The sequence below is a fragment of the Trichosurus vulpecula genome, chromosome 5, assembly GCF_011100635.1.
Source record: "Trichosurus vulpecula isolate mTriVul1 chromosome 5, mTriVul1.pri, whole genome shotgun sequence".
Taxonomy (NCBI): Eukaryota; Metazoa; Chordata; class Mammalia; order Diprotodontia; family Phalangeridae; genus Trichosurus; species Trichosurus vulpecula.
In genome coordinates, this window is record NC_050577.1 from 201,363,245 (window position 1) to 201,383,252 (window position 20,008).

At 40.8% G+C, this 20,008-nt stretch overlaps 1 protein-coding gene across 1 annotated transcript in view; it reads left to right on the plus strand.

Moving 5' to 3' along the window:
• The first annotated feature begins 4,222 nt into the window (after positions 1–4,222).
• TSPAN11 (tetraspanin 11) overlaps positions 4,223–20,008 on the plus strand; it is a 105,527-nt gene continuing 89,741 nt past the window's right edge. Inside the window, exon 1 of the mRNA XM_036761394.1 lies at positions 4,223–4,309. Coding sequence (XP_036617289.1) covers positions 4,223–4,309 — 87 coding nt within the window. The remainder of the gene's footprint in view (positions 4,310–20,008) is intronic.

The following is a 20,008-nucleotide window of genomic DNA, read 5'->3' on the forward strand; positions in this document are numbered from 1 at the left end:
GATAATTGGCCAGTTCTGTCCCCACCCCCAACCCTTGCTCAACAGGTGACTTGGGGAAGGGGGACTGTGGCCAGTGAAAAGTGAATTTCCCAATGTGGAATGAGGCTAAAATCAAGAGTCTCAGGAATTTACCATGAAAGGAGAGGAGGCAGAAAATGGGCAATAGACAAATTTGAGGTGAAAAGACAACCAAAGATCTCAACAGGAAGACTCAGTTAAACACCTAAAGCACAAGTAGGTAAGTCAACAGGAAAGGCATTAAAATAGAAAGAAAGATAGTCATCAAGATATCCAAATAAGCACAAATGTCTCTAAATTAATATTTTAAGACAAAGGAAATTGAAAACCTGATAAGACAGAGGATTCTGAGAATGCCCAAGAGAGCATGGAAAATGTTCACAAATGGTTTAACAGAGAAATAATAAATTTGAAAAAAGAAGTTAAAAGGGAATAAATTTATGGCCTGTATAGAAGAAATAATTAGTAGAATAGAAAAACTTAATTAGTTAGCTAATTAGTAGAATAAGAAAAACTTAAAATAGGGTGAATCTCTTTATAAAAAGCAAAAGAGAAAACAACCAATTGGTAATATAAATATAAAGTCATTAACTATCATATTTCTCTTTCCCCTGCCCCTAGGTCTTGTCAGTGTTAAACATTCTTTAGAGATATGTATTTCAGACCCTCCAAATGTAGGAAATGTATGAAGATCCCAGTAAGAAATTTATTCTTCAAATAGTGATTGTATCTTCTATGTACCTTATAGTTTGGGGGAGGTTTTGTAAATAGTATTTTACTTTTCCCAATTACATGTAAAGATAGTTTTCAACATTCATTTTTTGTAAAATTTTGAGTTCCAAATTTTTCTCCCTCCCTTTCTCTCCTCCCCCCACCTCCCCAAGACAGCAAGCAATCCGATATAGGTTATACATTGTCCCTTATAGTTTTAAAGAGTTATTCAGAATATTGATAGATTAAATGACTTGCCCAGGGTCATACAACCAATTGGTATTGGAGATAGGACTTGAACTTGATATTCTTGGCCCTGAGACCAGATCCACTGTGCCATGTTACTCCCTTGTCAGAGGCAATAGGGGAAGTGTGTGTGTGTGTGTGTGTGTGTGTGTGTGTGTGTGTGTGTGTATGAGAGGAGTAGAGAAACACAGAGATAGAAGTCTGATATTATCTTTGGAAGGTCTGCAAATACACATCTCCAAATGATACAAAGATTTTCTTTTTCTCTCTTGGATGATGCGTGTGAAATATGAGGAAGAGCTACTAGATTCAACTTAAGAATAACTATTGTGGGACAGCCTGAGTCCAGGGTTCAGGATGTCGAGAAGAAACCATCAGAATTCAACAATGGCACTGGTCAGAGGCAAGGGAAAGTAAGGAGACAGAGAGGGGAATGGGTAATGGGAGTTCACCACAACTTCTGAATTTGAATGAAAGTAGGACGTTAAAGGTGTGTTGGGGTTGGATATTTCTGAATAGACTTAAACACACTGGAAGGCAATGGTTCTCAAGGAGCTGCCCCTGTTCTCAGGCAGAATTATCCAGGACAAAGACAATTTACCTTTAAAAAAAATCCACCATCCCTAATGTCAACATTTCCACCATCATAATTCTATAATCACCTCAACAAATATTTATTGAGTGCTTATCTATGAACAAGGAGTTGTATGTGCCCTTCCTAGGATGTAGGTATACAAAAACAAAACAGTTCTTGGATTCAAGAAGCTTATATTCTATAGTGCAGGGAGGGAGAGGTGAAATACAACATGTATAGAAATAAATGCAAAAAACTTTGAGATAGAAGGGGGCACCTATAAAAGTGTAGAGAATCAGAAAAGGCTTCAAATATAGAGTGACATCTGAGCTAAACATTTAAGGAAGCTAGGAATTTTAAGTAGTATAGATGAGAAGAAATTGCTTTCTAGGCATGGGGCGAAGACACAAAGGTAGGAGGTGGAATGTCAAGTTCAGGAAAGAACTAGTATGCCAGTTTGATTGGAACATATGGTGCATCAAGTCAAGTAATGTTAAGTAAGTCTGGAAATGAAAGTAGGGGGCCAGATGACAAAGGGCTTTAAATGCCAGCAGAGATTGTATTTTATCCTAGAGGTAACAGGGGGCCACTGAAGGCTTTTAAACCTGGCAGGGGGAACGGGGGAGACATGACATAGTCAGATCTGTACCTTAGAAATATCAATTTGGCAGCTATGCAAAGGATGAGTTGGGGAAGGGAGAGACTGGAAGCAGGAATACTAGGTGGGAGATAATTTCAATAGTCCAAGTAAGTGGTAAAGATGGTCTGAACTCCATTAGAGGCAAAATAAATGGAGATAAAGGAATGAATGAGATAGGTGTTTTAGGGGTAGACCTGCCAAACTTGGCTATTGTTTTGACATAGGTGTGAGGGAAAAGAAATAATTATGGATGACTTTGAGAATGAATGGTAGGGCCTTCAACAAAATAGACAATTTTTGAGGAAAAGGCAGATGGGAGAGGGGTAGTAAGATAATGATTTCCATTCCACTGAGTTCATTGTTATGATGGAATATCCAGGTGCAGATGTCTATCAGGGAGTTGACAAAGCAGGACTAAATTAGGAGTAAATTTTGGGGGTTAGCATAGAGATGATAATCTAACTGAGAAGATAATATAGAGTTACTATAGAAGAGAAGAGGGCCCAGAGAGAGCCTTGAGAGATGTATGTGCTTAGTGTGAGGGAGATGGATGATGATCCAACAAAGGATATTGAGAAAGAAGGGTCAAACTGGAAGGAGGAGAATCAGCAGCATGGAAACCAAGGGATGATAGAATATCCAAGAGAAAGCATCAAAAGCTGCAGAGAAGTCAAGCAGAAATAATCTGAGACAAGGCCATTGGATTTTGCAGTTAAGATGCTTTCAGTCAAGCAGTGACATTGGAGACCATATTGGAAGTGATTAAGAAGTAAATGAAATAGGAGAAATTGGAAGCAACAAGTGCAAAAAACTTATAGAAGTTTGACTTTGAACAGGAAAGGAAATATAAAATGGTAGGTCAAGAGGATTGCAAGGTTAATAGAAGAATTCCATTTGTCTTTACATATAATGGAGACCCAGAAATATTTGTAGACAAGGAGACAGGATTGAGTTATTAAGGAGAGCTTGAAGATGAGACAGAAGCAGTTATTGAACAGGCAAGGTCCCAGAGGAAACAGAGGTTAGCCTTGGCAAGTAGAAGGACCCACACAAGATCAAGCAAGGAGAAAATGGAGGGGAAATGTAGAGTCATTTTTGAAATGTGGAATAAGGGGAAAGAAGTAACTCACAGCGAATAACCTCTTACTCACTCCAGGCTACTTCTCCCAACTTCTCCCAACTCCCAACATTAGCAGGTTGGGTCTGCCAAAGGTGGCGCCTACCTCAGGTTCTAGGTGCAGGGGTGGGGAACCTGGGTCTCAAGGTCACATGTGGCCCTCTAGGTCCTCAAGTGGGGCCCTTTGACAGAATCCCAACTTCACCGAACAAATCCCCTTAATAAAAGGATTTGTTCTGTAAAACCTGGACTCTGTCAAAAGGCCACCCCTAGAAGGCCTCAAGGCCCCAAGTTCCCTACCCCTGTTTCCCGTGGAGAGCCACTCCTGCTACTGCAGCAAACATGCCTCAACCAGTGTGATTCCCCTTTAACAGTCATACCATTAAACACAGTTAGCTCCTAGCAAAAGCATTTGCCCAGCTGGCACGGCAGAAATCGTAGTTGCAGAACATCTCCCACCTGCCATAAATCTGGGATTCATTCTGCCACAAACACACACAGCATCCATGGGAAGAGGGGACTCAAACTAGCAAGACACATATGTAGTACAGACATGCAGCAAAGGCAACTCAACTCCTGCTTCTTCAAGGCCTGTCTTTTTTCTCTTCATGGTCCTCAAAGCACCAGCCCTGGGAGGTAGCATCTCTGCTGGTTGCTCATCCAGGTTCCCCAGGGTCTTCTTTCTATTGCTAGAATCTCAGTTTCCAGAGCTAGCTCCTTGAAACTGCTTCCTCCCTAGTGGGGAAGGGGTAGGGGTGAGGGACTGATCTGGCACTTTAAATTCCTTGAAAGAAAGTTTTCTGGAGTATTATCTCGTGGAATCAGAGAGACAGAGACAGAGAGATGAGCCAGGGGGAACATCCTCTGTGGTTGGATTCTCCAGTCTTTGTATCTGTTTTTTCTCTTAGGAACCACCATGAACCATTTCAGTAAAGATGAACAAGATGATTGGCTAACGGTCTACCTGAAATATCTCCTCTTTGTGTTTAACTTCTTCTTCTGGGTAAGTGAATTCAGACTCTCTCCACTCTTTTTCCTGACTTTCAAATCTTCTAAAAGTCATCACCGTGTTGTTGAATCACCACTCGGATTATTTCTCCCAAAGACCACTCATGGGTAAGTTTCGACTTCTTTTAAAAAGTATCCATGGTTGCTGCAGTGGTCCAAGAAAATAATTCACTTATGAGGCTGACATAGATTGTCGACAGGATGGCATCAGGATAGGAGATTCACCAAAATGGTGGAATTTCGCTAAGGAAAGATGGGGCTTTTTCTTTCACAAGTTCTATGTGAAGAATGTGATACATTGACATCATGGGTCAGTATTCAATGAAGGCTCATTTGTTTTTTCCTGATTAATATTCTAACCCAGAATCGGATGGAAATGGTAGGAAATGGAAGCCTGATGCTTTGGACGATTTGTGCTGGCGTAGCTTTCAAAATTTAGTAGCTAGTCTCAGGAAAACCCAGAGGTTCTAAATATGGCTTGCACCTGTGTCCACATGTACCAAGTAGAGAAATGAAGTAATTATCTCAGTAAACAATTAATTAATATAACAATTGTCCAAAATGACTGTATTTGCTTACAAGAAAACTATAGTCATTAGGCCTACCCTAATTCTGGATTGATGGTACTTTAGGCAGAATACATAAAATCATAGTATCTCAGATTTGGAAATGGCCTTAGAGGCCCCAGACTGATGTTATCTGACTCCCAGCTCCATATCCTTTCTAACACATCACGATGTATTTCTTATAAAGTAAAGCATCATGATGATTTCTTATTCTGGTAGATTTACTTGGACATAAAATCAGTCTAAATTTGGTAACTTATTTTTAAAACTGAAGATTTTGGAAATTAAAGAATTCTTCGATGTATCTTAAACTTCTGTGGTCTCTAATTAATTTTTGAACGCTAAATGACTTTATGTTTATTATGTGCTGTGATGCTTCTATCTAAAAAGGAGCTGAGGTTTCAGATCAAGTTTTGTGAATATTTTTAATTCTTCCCGGGAGGAATTAATTCCAAAATAAAATAGGTTGTCTGTAGAGGTTGTGATTTCTCCATCACCAGAAGTCTTCAAGTAGGAGCTGGGTGATCAGTTGTGAATGTTGTAGAGAGAATGCATGCTTCGTATGTGGTTTGAAATAAATGATTTCTGAGTTCCCTTTCACCACCATGTTTCTATCAAAGCCTGAACTAGGAATGTTTTCAGCTGGGTTGGAAATAGGATTGGGGAGAACAATGCTGTTGGCAGAGGAGATGGGGAGGAGGAGGTGGTGACAAGGCATAAGACAGACCAACCACAGGTGCAGTTACAGCAGAAAAGAGATGATCTGACCCCCAGAGTAATCCACCACTGCCCCCTAGTGGTTGAAAATAGATAGCAAGGAGTGGGGTACCAGAGTGATAGAATGCTTGAGATACAGGATTAAACAAAAAATGGGGTCGTACTGTAGAGCAGAGACGTCAGACTCAAATAGAAACCAGACTATTAAACCATACATAAGAATCCCTGCATATTGACTTAGAAAAGCACATTATCTAAATTCTATTTTTTAAATTTATGTTGTTAAATATTTCCCAATTACATTTCAATCTGATGTGGAAGCACTAGGGAGTGTTATGGGATGTGGCAGCATGTTTGACATTTCTGCTGTAGAGCATGAGTTGGCAGAGGACAAAAAAATCACAAAGACAAGTCTCTACAAGGTGAGGGTTGTAGGAATGGGCATCTCCAGGCCACCACAAGGAAGAAGCATGTCCCCAGGTGCCAGTGACTTGGGGCATTTCCCCATAACTCTAGTTATGGCTCTGAATTAAAACACCGCTTATATTATAAATGGCTTCTATGGAAGAATTTTTCTCTTGTTGCTGCAGTAAGAGAAGAACCTCATTGAGGCAACCATGAAAATAAGAGATAGAATTCTTTTTATTATTTTAATATACTAGATAAGAGAACCAGGATCCAAATGATCCCAAAACACCAAAGCAATAGCCTGGACCTGATACAATGACATTTATTAGAGACGAATGTAAACTTTTACCCTTGGGTTCAAAAAAATCAATTTCACAAGTAGAAGGCAGCTTGGTAATTCAGTAGGTAAGAGTCAGGAGCCCTGAGTTCAAATCTCACCTCAGATACTTGCTAGCTATGAACTTGGGCAAGTACTTAACCTCCATTAGCCTCAGTTTCCTCATCTGTAAAATGAGAGACGAGAGTTGTTGCAACAGTTTAATAAGATAATAACATGTACAGTGCTTTGCAAACCTTAAAGTGTTATATAAATCCTATTATTATTGTAAGACAGAATAGGGCAGACTATATAATGGTACATCTGAAAAAAAGATTTGTGGGCTTTAAAGGATTATAAACTCAGTATTAGTCAATAGTATAATGTGACAGCTAAAAGAGACAATAATCTCGAACTGAATTGAGAGACAGTGAGGTAGGTAATTGTTTCATTGCACTGTGCCCACACTGGTGTCCATTCATTTTTAAGGGTCCCACATTTTAAGGCCATTACTAAGCTTCAGGGCATCCAGCTGAGGGCCATGAGGGTGGTAGAAGGGCTTGAGGTTATGCCATGCCACTGGGGAGTGGGAACAGTAGACTGGAGAAGAGAAGAATCATCACAACTGACTATTTGAACAATTGTCATGTGAAAGAATTAGAACCAGGAACCATGAGTCATAGAAACTCCTTTCAACACAGTATAAGGAAAACCTTTTGTTCAAAAGTAGAAAGGACTACCCTCAGATGCAGCGCCCCTCCACCCCCCACCAGATCCAAACGCAAAGGCTAGATGACTTATGGGGCTGCTTTGGAGCACACTCTTGGTCAGCTTCAAGACGGAATACATGGCTTCAGGTCTCTTCCAACACAAGCCCTGTGTTTTGGTGTTCCCCTCCTCCACTCCCTCCCCAGGAGAAAGAGATATCTCTGATCAAGTTTTCTTAGAGCACTTTGCACAGATTTCTCCTTTGCTCTACAACATGTAATGTTTAATTGTGAATATATTTCCTCCTGCATTGAACTATAAGTTCTTTGAGGGCAGGGACTGTATCATATGTATCTTTGTATCCAAAAGCACTTTGCAAATATAAAGTGCTTAATAAATGTTTTTGAATGATTCCCATCCATTGAGGCATAGAGAGGAAGGAGGTGAGAATCCATAACATTGGGGACTAAAAGGAAAGGAAAGGAAAAGAATTCTTTCTAATATTCAGAGCTATGAAGCACAACCACATCCTGTTTCTGAAAGCCAGCTGGGAACTTAATTACCAATTATTACATTGTTTCTATGGGAAACTGTGGTCTGAATGCCAAATAAAAAATTTACAAAATGTTTTTTTGGAACTGAACCCATTCATAAGTTAGGGACTGCCTGCAATTTTTCCTGTAGACAGGAACACAAAGTAATTACTTACTTCTACATTGTGGTGTCAAAAAAATTTTCAGACTGAGTAATCAGATAAACCCAAAAGATGTTACTTATTTAAAACAAGGGGAAACATAGTCAAATTTCTCCTAAGACTGTTCCAATTCTGGATGGCACAGCTTTACGTTTTTATAGGTTTAAAATGGATTAAGCAGTAGTGGAAAAACTTGAAGGATGTTACAGCATTTTGTGGTTGCTATGTTTAAATTCTCAGACTGCAATATCTATGTTTTACATTCCAAAACATTTTGCTTCCTAAGTGTCCTTGTAATTTCCTACAAATGTGTTGTCATAGCAATTCTAATTGTTAAAATTACTCCAAGATGGAGTGTGTTGGTCTTCCTCTCCAATGGAATGTAAGATAGCTGGGTTAGTAGTTTTTGTTTAAACACTAAACACAATTAGATACCTCCTTGCAGCTTTTACTTGGTAGAAATTCTAGTTCCCTAAATCTTTGCTTGTTTACCTTTTCTCTACCTGAAGGCTCTTTAGCCACTTTCAAAGCCAGTCTTTTAACAGCTTATCCTCAGCAGCTATTTAGAATACAGCTGTTAGTTTCCTCACTTAGACACCTCTGCTACTCACCTTGAGCCTGAAAGAATCTAAGTGTCTCTCAGTATCATCCATCAAGTCCTGTTTGGAGCTTTAAGCAGCTATATAACCCTTTTCCTCTGTCAAGTGTTACTCTTTAAAGCGGGGCGTGGGGCACTGAGCCTGTCCCTAGCTGTTACTAATTCTCTCACCCAGGGCTACATTGCTTAAAGGAGCCAGATTCATTCATTTTTAAAGTCCCCTTTACTGTGGACTGCCTTCATCTGAGCATGCTCCTGGAGTCAGGAAGAGCTGAGTTCAAATCTAGCCTCAGACACTTAGTACTCCTGACTCCAGGGCTGGCACTTCATCCACTGTACCACCTAGCTGCCCCATATATAAATATTAGCTATCATTTATTAATCCAATCTAAGATCATGTTGACTTTAGGGCAGATATTCCACAGTGCTGACACCTATAGAATTTGCAGTCAATCAAAACCTCTAAGTTCTTCTTACATGAACTGCTATCTAGCCATAGCTTTTCCACCCTATACCTGAGCAGTTTTTTTTAATTGTTTAGTGGATTTTACAAGTTTATCTACAAAATCACATTTTGCTAGATTCAAGTCCAATGTTTCATTCAGCCTTTTGAGATCTTGGATCCTAATTGTCATCCAGATTATTGGCTATTCTTCCCAAGTTTGTGTTGTCCAGTTGGGTAAGTATGCTATCTACCTATTTATGAAAGTGACAGAAATCTTAAACATAATAGCTCCATGGATGGCACATCCCTAGAGAATAGTGGTATAATGGAGAGAACCCTAGATTTGGAGCCAAAAGACCTTTTCTTTGATTGCTCATGTGACCTTGGGCAAGTCACATGAACTGTTTGTTCTCAGTTTTTTCACCTGTAAAGCAAGCTAAAGAAGGAAAAGGCAAGTATGGAGATGAACTAGTCAACTATAATGTCAAAAATGCAAAAAGAGGAAGGTTGGAACAGGGATAAGAGCAGGGAATACAGGGAGAGGGGGTGGAAGGAAGAGAGATGGAGGTTGGGATGAGGATTAAGGATAGATTTAGAATGAGCGAGGCAGAGAGAGAGAGATGACAGCACAAGAGTTCATGACTAAAGAGGGTAATTTCAGTGTTTGAGATCAAGGAGGTGGCACAGATTGGGGTGATGAGGAGGTCTAGGGAGTAACCATCCCTGGGGGTGACTGAGGTAAAAGTAGGACATGGGAGCTAAGAAGGGGGATGACCCCAAGTGTAAGGGCAGGGGATAGGGGAGGAAAGGAAACCTTTGACTCAAGTACCAGTGCCTTGAGTTAACAATTGAGAGAAAAACCTGGAGGTCAATAGATGGCAGCAACAAGGGAAAGGAAGGAAGGAAGGAAGGAAGGAAGGAAGGAAGGAAGGAAGGAAGGAAGGAAGGAAGGGAGGGAGGGAGGGAGGAAAGAAGGGAGGGAGGAAAGAAGGAAGGGAGGGAGTGAAGGAGGGAGGAAAGGAAGAAAGGGAGGGAAGGAGGGAAGGAAAGAAGGAAGGGAGGAAGGGAGGAAGAAGGGAGGGAGGGAAACAGGCATTTGTTTAATACCTACTATGTACCAGGCACTGTTCTAAGCACTTTACAAATATAACATTTGATCCTCACAACAACTTGGGAGGTGGATAACATTGATGAAAATAAAAACTAGCATTTAAGATTTGCAGAGTGCTTTTACAAGTATTATCTCATCTTATCCTCAAAACAGCACTGGGAGATAAACACTATTATACCCACTTTTTTTGTTCAGTCATTTCTGTCGTGTTGGACTCTTCATGACCCCACCTGGGTTTTCTTGGCAAAGATACTGGAGTGGTTTACCATGTCCTTCTCCAGCTCATTTTACAGATGAGGAAACTGAGGCAAACAGGGTTAAGTGACTTGCCCAGGGTCACACAGCTAATAAGTGTCTAAGGTCAGATTTGAACTTGGGAAACTCAGGGCTTCCTAACTCCAGGCCCTGAGTTCTACCTACTGCACCACCTAGCAGTCCTTTAGAGTTGAGGAAAGTGAGCCTGACAGAAGTTAAGTGACTGTGAGCTTTGGCTCAATCAGCTGACAGGGATAAGGTGTCACATGGAGAAAGTCAAGTTTCTATGATCAGAAAAATGTAGAAAAGATATAAAAGGAAGAGAATGAGAATGAAGGGAGCTTTTTTTTAAGCACTAGACCATGGGTTCCAGGTATTAGAGTGGAAGGGAAAAGCAATGGAGGATGTAGAATTGGGATGTTGGGATAAAATAGATGAGAGATAAAGGAACAATGAGAATGCAGAAAGAAATGGCAGGAGGAAGGGCTTCTTAACCTTAACAACTCCAGGTTCCAGGAGTGAGGGGAGCAAGAGAAGGGACTTTAATTAGCCATAAGACAGTGGAACACCACTGATGATCAGCTGATCAGAGCAAGGGACAGGAAGAAAAGGTCATTGGGAGGCTACTAATCCTATACAGTAAGTGGCTTTGGTGGCCATTTCTCTTTTAATGAGATGTTAAGTCTTCCAAAATTTAGGCAAGTTTTGATGGGTTAAGGGGGTACATGCTGAGCAATGGTCATTTTGCTCATCAGTTTTGCCCTGGGAGAACCTAATGTTTGATAATCTTTCCTCCACTTTCCATTAAGGAGTCAGGGAAGAGCAGGCTTTGAGAAGACTACTTATCCCCCAGTGGTCTGTCAACTGGTCTTCTACTGATGTATTTACATTGGACTTGAAAACCTGTTCCTCAAAGCAGAAGACAGCCTTGATGAGAGAGGCAAAGCCAAAAGCATAAAACAGGGCCGAGGTAAAGAACTCCATTTGTTAGATCCACACCCTGGGGACGCAAAGTAGTTGCTGCGGTCAGCCTCCAGCAAGTAGCCCAGTGGATAGCTCATCATTATAGTTTAGTCTCATTGTAGTTGAGTCTTAGGGCAGCTAAGTGGGCACTGGGCTGGGAATCAGGAAGACTCCTCTTCTTGAGTTCAAATCCAGTCTCAGATACTTACTAGCTGTATGACCGTAGACAAGTCACTTAACTCTCTTTGCCTCAGTTCCTTATCTGTAAAATGAGCTGGAGAAGGAAATGACAAACCACTCCATTCTCTTTGCTAAGAAAACCCCAAATGGGGTCCCAAAGAGTCAGACACAACTGAAACTACTCAACAACAAAGAAGAGTCTTAATTCTACTCATAGCTTCTAAGATAAGAGGACTTAAGACAGAGGTTCTTAACCTTTTTGTGCCTTGGACCCCTTTGGACGTCAGGTCAAGACTATGGACCCCTTCTCTTGTTGTGCCAAAAAAAGCGAGCGAGACCCAGATATAAATTTTGATGTGGATTTATTCAAGTATGCGACTGTTTGGAGTAAAGACTCAAATCGAACAGCCCCAAGCAGGGGTAGGGTCAGGGTATTTAAAGGGAAAAAACACAAACTGATTTCCATGAAGATGGGAACACAAACAGTGGGACAAGCTGGGGCAGGATTATTTCCGTGGAGGTGGGAGCACAAACTGTAGGGTGAGCTGGGGCAAGATGGAGGGTAAACTGGGGGACAGGGCACAACACTCTGAATCATGTTTGTAAATGCATAAAATAAAATATTTAGGTCTACAGTGAAAACCAATTATATCAAAATAATATTTACCAAATTGTTTTTTTTAAAAAACAGGGTTGTGAAACTTGGGTTAAGAACCCCTGCTTTGGGGACATGGGGACCTTGACATTACCTCTCCTCTCTCTCTTAGAAGCAGAATAATAGTATTGACAAGAAGCTGATGGACTGGCCTTGGATGGAGGGGGTGGGGGTGGGGGGGAAGAATCTACTCATTGCCACATTCTCATAGAGCATAGACACAGCTAAACCACTGGTGATTTCCTATCATCCCTTTTAAACAGGGAATGCTAGGAAGTATAACTTTGAACAGTTGGCATTGGCTGCACAAGGATTAACAGCTAGGCTGTTAGGGAGCCTACACCACCCCCACTCTGTTCAGGGTAAATACCCTGGGGATCTTCCTAGGTACTAGCCAATAGACTGCCTGGAGAGCTGATCTGCACTAAATTAATGCACAATTTTTCTCAATAAAGAGAGGTGACTACAAAGCACAGAGACTGTCTGGGGAAATTCCTAGTTTAGTAAAAACATACAACCCTATCAAAAATAACTCTGTTCATAGCAGCATGATTTATGATGACCAAAACCTGGAAACAATATATATGTAATAATCAGGTCGCATGCCCCTAGCTCCCTCTTGCCTGCTTCTTGGCTTCTCTCCCCTTAAAGTCATGTTGATTCAGATCTCAGCGCTTCAGCTAGCTACCTGGGTAACCCTGAGCAAGTCACTTAACCCTCTCTGGGCCTCAGTTTCTTCAACTATAAAATAAAGGAATTGGACCTGAAAACTTTTGAACTCTCTTTTAAAGTTCTAAATCTAAGATCCCTTATGGTTTGATGGAGTGCTAGAGACCACTCTTTCATGAGACCTGACAAAGGAAGGACAAAGTATTGTGCCCCTTCCCACCATTCTAGATCCTAAACTCTAAGAAGGGGAAAGAACGTTTACCTATTACCTATATTATCTATATAATTTACCTATATATTGCCTAGGATGGATGAGCACTTAAAGTTCTTAGCATATTCCCCATTGGGTGAGTTGATACTAACCATCATGCCTACCACACCATGGTTTGGTAGGTAAGCTTTCAAAGGGCTCTTAATGGCCAAGATCCACTTCGTTGAACAGGAGAGGGAGCTGGTCAACATAGGAAGCCAAAGATGTGACGGCTGAGTGGGGGAGAATTGTTGCACCAATGGAAATCAAAGGAGCAAGAGTGGAGAATTACAGACTGGCTTTATTACATTGGAGTTGATAGTCAGAAGCAGAAGTTGGGCTGAGAGGAAGGTATTGGGATGAGCCAAAGGTTGTAGGAGAGGTGAGGAAAACCAAATAAATCTGGGTGTGGAGCACTGATTAGCAATTTGCCATACTCAGTGTGAGCCTCAACATAGCATCTTCTCAAAGTGGGCCACTGCATGCCAGCATTATCCCCTGGAACTTTTGAAATGGATGTCAGGCAATTCCAAAGGACCCATTATGAAAAATGCTATCCACCTCCACAGAAAGAACTGATAGGGTCTGAATGCAGATCTAAGCATACTATTTTTCACTTCATTTTAATTTTAATTTAATTTTGGTCTGTGTTTTCTTTCACAACATGAAATATGTTTTTCATATGAAAATGTTTTGCATGATTACACATGTATAACCTATATCAAACTGCTTACCATCTCACAGAGGGGAGAGGGGAGGAAAGGAAGAAGAGAAATTGGGAACTCAAAATTTTAAAAAATGAATATTAAAAATTATTTTTACATGTAACTGGGAAAAATAAATATTCATTAAAGAAAAAAGAGAAAAAATGTCAGGGTATGAGGTCTATGCAGTGAGACATGGAGGAGGCTACTTCTGGGAGTTCCTTCAGGCCTAAGCATTATTTGGTTCTACCTGAGTAATGTGAGGTTCTAGAAGTGAGCTGGAAAGTGAGCAGGTGATATATTTGGGCACATAATCACCTTAGAATCAGAAGACGAGTTCAGTCCTTGGCCCTGACAGTAACTAGCTGTGCAACTCCCCCCACAAAAAAAAAGTCACTGAATTTCTCTGTTCTCTTCCCTCATCTCTGAGGTAGGGATATGATATGATATGATATGATATGATATGATATGATATGATATGATATGATATGATATGATAATACAATGTGATATGATATGATATGGTATAATCTAATGTATATAATACATAATATTCATATACCCACCTTATAGGCTTGTTGTAATGAAATCACTTTATAAAACACTCTGTGTGTGTGTGTGAGTGATTACTAGGGAAGTGCTAGAAAAGGACATGGCGGTCGGTTTCTGCAAAAAGCAATGGAGGCTGTCCCAGACTGCAATTGTACGTGGGAAGTCAGCTGGGCAGCTAGCAGACTGTTAACAAAGGAGCTGCTTGAGAGGAAGAGTGGTTTTTTTAATACAGATCTCTCTGCACTTTCAAGTTAAAAATACACAAGCTCTGAGATCACGTTTGGCTTCAGAACAGCTTCAGAGAGGCTTGGTTTGGGGCTCCATATTAATGTTGGGTGATTCAAAGCTTTGCTGCTTAGCCATTTTTGCATGTAAATGACACAAACAAAAGGTTTAAGGTAAAGGGTGATGCTTAGCAATCCCATTAGCTATTTTTCATCTTGTTTTCTTCCTATCTATTTATTTACATGGCAAGACCCAAAGGTTCTGGGGTAGCTTATATGATGTGATCAGGAAAGAGTATAGTGACTCTGTAACCTCCCTTGTTCTGAATAATATGCCTCTATTAATCCACCCTAAATTCAGGTTCACTTTTTTGGTGACTAAGCCAGATGCCCCCAAGAGGGGAAAGATTCCAGGGTGGAATGGAACCTTAATAACTAATGCACCCCAGTCCTACTCTGCCATCATTCTGCCTTCAGGAGCTCATTCAGTCCATACTCTCCTTGGTTGCAATTTTCTCCCTGATCCCTTGGGGTAGCAAACACCAGTGCAATCTCTCTAGGAAGTTTCTGTAGTGCAGTGTTTCTAATCTGTAAAATACAGGGTGCCCATGAAGGAGGAATCCTGTTCTTCTATTTCACTCCCTCCATACACATACACATCCCAAGTCCAGCCCGTTGTCCTGCACAGAGCATGTCGATGCATGTCAGCTCTTCCCCTTCCTCCTCCTACTTCCTCCAACTTCCCACCTTCCTCATCAAAATGTTGACAAAAAGAAGGGAGGAAATATAGGATTATCAAGGCCTAGCCAGGATGTTTCCCCACGGAACCAAAGAGCCCTTCCCACTGGCTGGGAAACAGTAATTAAGTATGATATATCCACAGGGCCTGGATTTTGAGTCCTGACTAGGCCACTGACCCCCTGTTTGACCTTTCAGAATCTATAAAAGGAAGCCATAGGTTGAAGTCAAAGGTGTGAATCATGCCACATTGCAGGCAGGTTGCAACCCAACCAAATTAAAGTGGAATTGGGAATGGGGCAGCTGGATGGTGCAATGAATAGAGTACCAGCCCTGGAGTGGGGAGGACCTGAGTTCAAATGTGGCCTCAGATACTTGACACACTTACTAACTGTGTGACCTTGGGCAAGTTACTTAATCCCAATTGCCCTGCCTTCCCCCCTCCAAAAAAATGGAATTGAGAAATATGTAACAAAATAAAGAGTATAAGTTATATACATAATATCATATTTTAAAACTAAATCAATATGTGCACAGAATGTTCTAGTTTTTTGAGCTTGATGCCGCTAGGTTAAATGATCTCAAAGGCCCTTCCCAGCCCTAACCTTGTATGATTCTTTGGGAAAACCCCAAGAATGACCCATAAGTGCATTGTAAAAGGAAAAGGGGAAGAAAATGTCTACTGATATATAAAATAGGGCCTACCATGGAATCATAGAATTTGGAGCTGAAAGGAACCTTAGGATTCAGCTAGTCCAGCCTGCTTATTTTGCTGATGAGAAAACTGAGCCCCAGAAAGAAGAAGTCGCTGACCCAATATTGTACAAATGGTAAGTGGTAGATCAGGACCCTAAAGCAAAACAACCAGGGGCAAGAACGTGGAGAAACAGGGCCATATGCAGATCTTTTGGTTTCAGATACTTTCCACCTCACCGCATTGCCAGCTCTTCACTCAATTCAGAGAAGGCACCTTGATAGTCATCTAATGAACCTTTGTGTTTAGTGCAGGAGTCACCCCTATGTTGTCCGTGCCCATTGTAGCCTAAGCCTCAGAATGCGTGAGATTGCTTAGGGTGCCCTAACTAAGTTCTCAGGCCTTCATCATCTCTCCTCTGGATCATCCTCCTAAAGGGTCACTTCCACCCCATGTTTCTCCTTACTCCAATCCAACATCCGCAGAGACACTAAAGTGACTTTCCCAAAGCACAAATCTGACAATGTCACTCCCTTGATCGGTAAATTTTAGTGACTCTCTAGATCAAATATAAACACCTGTTTGTCTTTTAAAGCCTTTTATAATCTGTCCCCAACCTACCTTTCAATTATGTCGTATTTACTTCCCTTCTCCAACTCTGTGGCCCACAGTTAATAATGACCTTGAAGTTTCTTCCATGTAACTCTCGATCTCCTGACCTCATATTTTTACACTGAATGCCCCCCATTCCTGAATTGAACTCTCTTCTTAACTTTTCCTCTTGTTGTTGTTTAGTCATATAAGTCATGTCTGACTCTTAGTGACTCCATCTGCGGTTTTCTTGGCAAAGGTACTGGCATGGTTTGTCATTTCCTTCTACAGCTCATTTTACAGATGAGGAAACTGAGGCAAACTGAGAGATTAAGTCAGTTGCTCAAGGTCACACAGCTAGTAAGTGTCAGAGACTAGATTTGACTAGTCTTCCTGACTATAGGCTTGGCAGTCTATCTGCTGCACTACCTAGTTGCCCTATAATTTTCCTTTTAGTATCCCTTATTTCCTTCAAAACTTAGCTCAGCTGTCACCTCCTACAGGAAGTCTTTTCTGACCACCACTAGCTGCTAGTGCCCTCCCCCCAAATTAATTCATATTTATTTTATGCATCTTTTGTGCAAACTCATATATTTATTATATCCTCTCCAATAGTGTAATTTCTTCAATGGCAAAGACTATTATATTTTTGTCTTTGCATCTCCGACATCTAACACAATTCCTGACACATATATTTCTTGGTTGATTGATTGATGAGTTCATGCTCAGCATCCTTTTAAAATTAGCTTTTATCTATACTGTACTTTCTCTAGCAGCTCCCTACAAAAATACTTCTTTTCCTCCCCTCCCTTTTCCTGCTTAGCTTCATACATCTCCAATCAACCCTGAATGTTGGCTCACTAATGTATTATTTTAATTAGCAGCATGATTGTGCTAATGATCAACACTCATCCAAGAAGTGAGTTGTGCCAAACTTTAGAGAGAACAAGAGAGTCGACATGCTCACCTTGCCTGGGAAGCTGTTACTCTTTGTGAAATCACAACCCTGGCTTGGAAACCAGCTAGCTAGTTGAAGATTACCTACGGAGAAGAGGAAAATCGTCTTCCTGAAAGAACTACTGATCACAGTCCAAGATTCAACCCAGTGGGAGATCTAGTACAGTAGGAGAAAAATATCCATTAGAATTCCCCGTCATGTGGACTGGGCTAGTTCTTTTCCTTAAAAGGTATAAAAGTATAATTGAGATTTAGGAGACAAAAGGCTCCAGTCATTGACATCGCTTCCTGATTACAAAAAGCCATGAAGCTACTCCCTGATGCTCTGACCAGTGCACCACCACTGGCAATATGGAGACAGGGAAGCACAGAGGATTCAGCACTTAGCTGAATCAATTGATTCAATGCTGTGTCCTTGATATATATCCTTGTTTAATATTTTTCTCTTGCTGTGGCTAAGTAAATCTCCTTTTGTTAACCGTTACATGGACTACAAGTGTCTCATTTCTTCCCAATGTCAAGCCAGCTCCGGCCAGCCTGCTACAAATAGAAATGCAAGAGGAAGATACACAGGCTTAAGAAAGGCAGAAGGTACCAAGCCACAGTTTAGAAGACTGACATTGACTAGAGAAGAGTAACACAGATACTTCCAGGTAATCCTGAGCAAGACAGGAACTGGGAACAAGAGCCAGGAGGGGACTACTCCCTGATTCCCCTGACCTTCAGTTTGAATTCTTCTACCCAGTATAAAGAAGCTGCTGAAAATGGACTTGAGCCCAGACAAATAAATCATGTGTTCAAGCATTATTGCTGATGAACTTGCCTCTCTTGGATGATCATGTATCATCCATCCTGAGAAAGGGTGGATTAAATTGGAAGATAGCTGGTTGTTTTTCTCTAGTCTCACAGTCCTTCCCAGCAGTTATAAGACTTATTCAGGATTTCACAAAATAGTCAGACAAAACCTTTTTATTATAGTGTGCTTTAACTCTCACAAGGGAAGACTCAGGACCAAAACAATATACTTAGAGGGGAACAGTGACAACAAAGTAAGAGAGGTTTAGGGCAAAGTATGCAGCCAGGTCTCTATCACTGGAGAGGACAAATACAACCAGGGATCAGTCAAGAGAGGGGTCAATCACTAGAGCCACAAGCTTGATGGCTGTCAGGTCAAACAACTGAAGGGAGAGGGTCAGCGCTGATGCCTCAGAGCGGCTGCTCTCAGACTTGGCACACCAGCACTGCCAAGTTCTCCGTCACCCCTACTCTGTGCAGAATGCCTATAACACAATTGTTTTCATTCAGTTCAGTCATCATTTATTAAACACGTGATGTTATATGTTTGACACTATGTTAGGTGCTAGATGAAATAATCCTTGCCATCCAGAAGATTGCCTAAAGAGGGGAAGGAAATATATGGGACGATAGCTTGAGAAAATGATCATGTCAAGTAAAGAGCTGGGCATGTGTCTAAGCAGCAGGAATGGATCCACTTTGACGATGATGATGATGATGACTGATATTGATGTTTAAATGTTTACAAAGCATTTTATATTTGTTATCTAATTTGATCCTCAAAACAACCTTATGAGAAAAGTGCTATTGTAATCCTCATTTTATGGTAGATGAGGAGACCACAGCTCTGAGAAATTGTGACCTGCCCATGGTCACACATCAATTAAGTATCTGAGGAGCAATTCAAACCTAGGTCTTCCAGAATTCTTAAATTTCCTAGAGCTCTCTACCTCAGACTCTTGGTAAGGACAAATTTTCCTCGATTTGTAGTCCAGGGCTTTTTCCATTAAACAATACTGCCTCTAGGGGTAAGGGACAGAATTGAAAACTAAAATATATCCCATCCATTGGTAATCATTCAATGCAGCGCAAATAAAGAAAGGTTTGGGGAAGAAGATATACTATGGAATTATAAAATTCAAACCTGGACGAGTCCTTAGAGATTATCCAAGGACAGCATTCCTATTTTGAAGAATCCATTAGGTTGGGAGTTTCTCAAGGGAAATGACTGTCTTTTGTCTTTCTTTTATCAGCTCTTAGCATAGTAGATAGCACAGGGTAGGCATTTAATAAATTCTTATTGATTGACTGGAAAGGTTCTTAACTTGTAGCCAATAAACTTTGTTGTTATTTCTTTTTAATATTTTGAAGACTTATTTCAATATAATTGGTTTCTTTTGTAATCCTGTGCATTTTATTTTATGCATTTAAAAACATTATTCTGAGAAGGGATCCATAGGCTTCACCAGACTGCCAAAGGGGGTCCATTTCTCTCTGTCTCTGTCTCTGTCTCTGTCTCTGTCTCTCTCTCTCTCGCTCTCTCTCTCTCTATCTATCTATCTATCTCTGTTTCTCTTTCTATCACACACATACGCACACACGCGCGTGCACGCGCGCGCACACACACACACACACACACACAATTAAGAACTCCTGTTACAGAGGAAGAAATGAGGGTTAGAAAGGTGAAGTATCTTACCTAAGTTTGCACAGTGAGTTAACGAGAGTGCCAAAATTGGAACCCAGATCTTCTTCCAGGCTCCTGCTTTTATCATTGCTCCATCCTGACTCTCTACCCAATGCTCTTATTTCTCTCAATGCTCATGAATTCTATCACCTCTATTATGGCAGAAATAGGAAATTCTTAGGTATACAAAAAAAATTGGTGTGTGGTTTTTACTCAT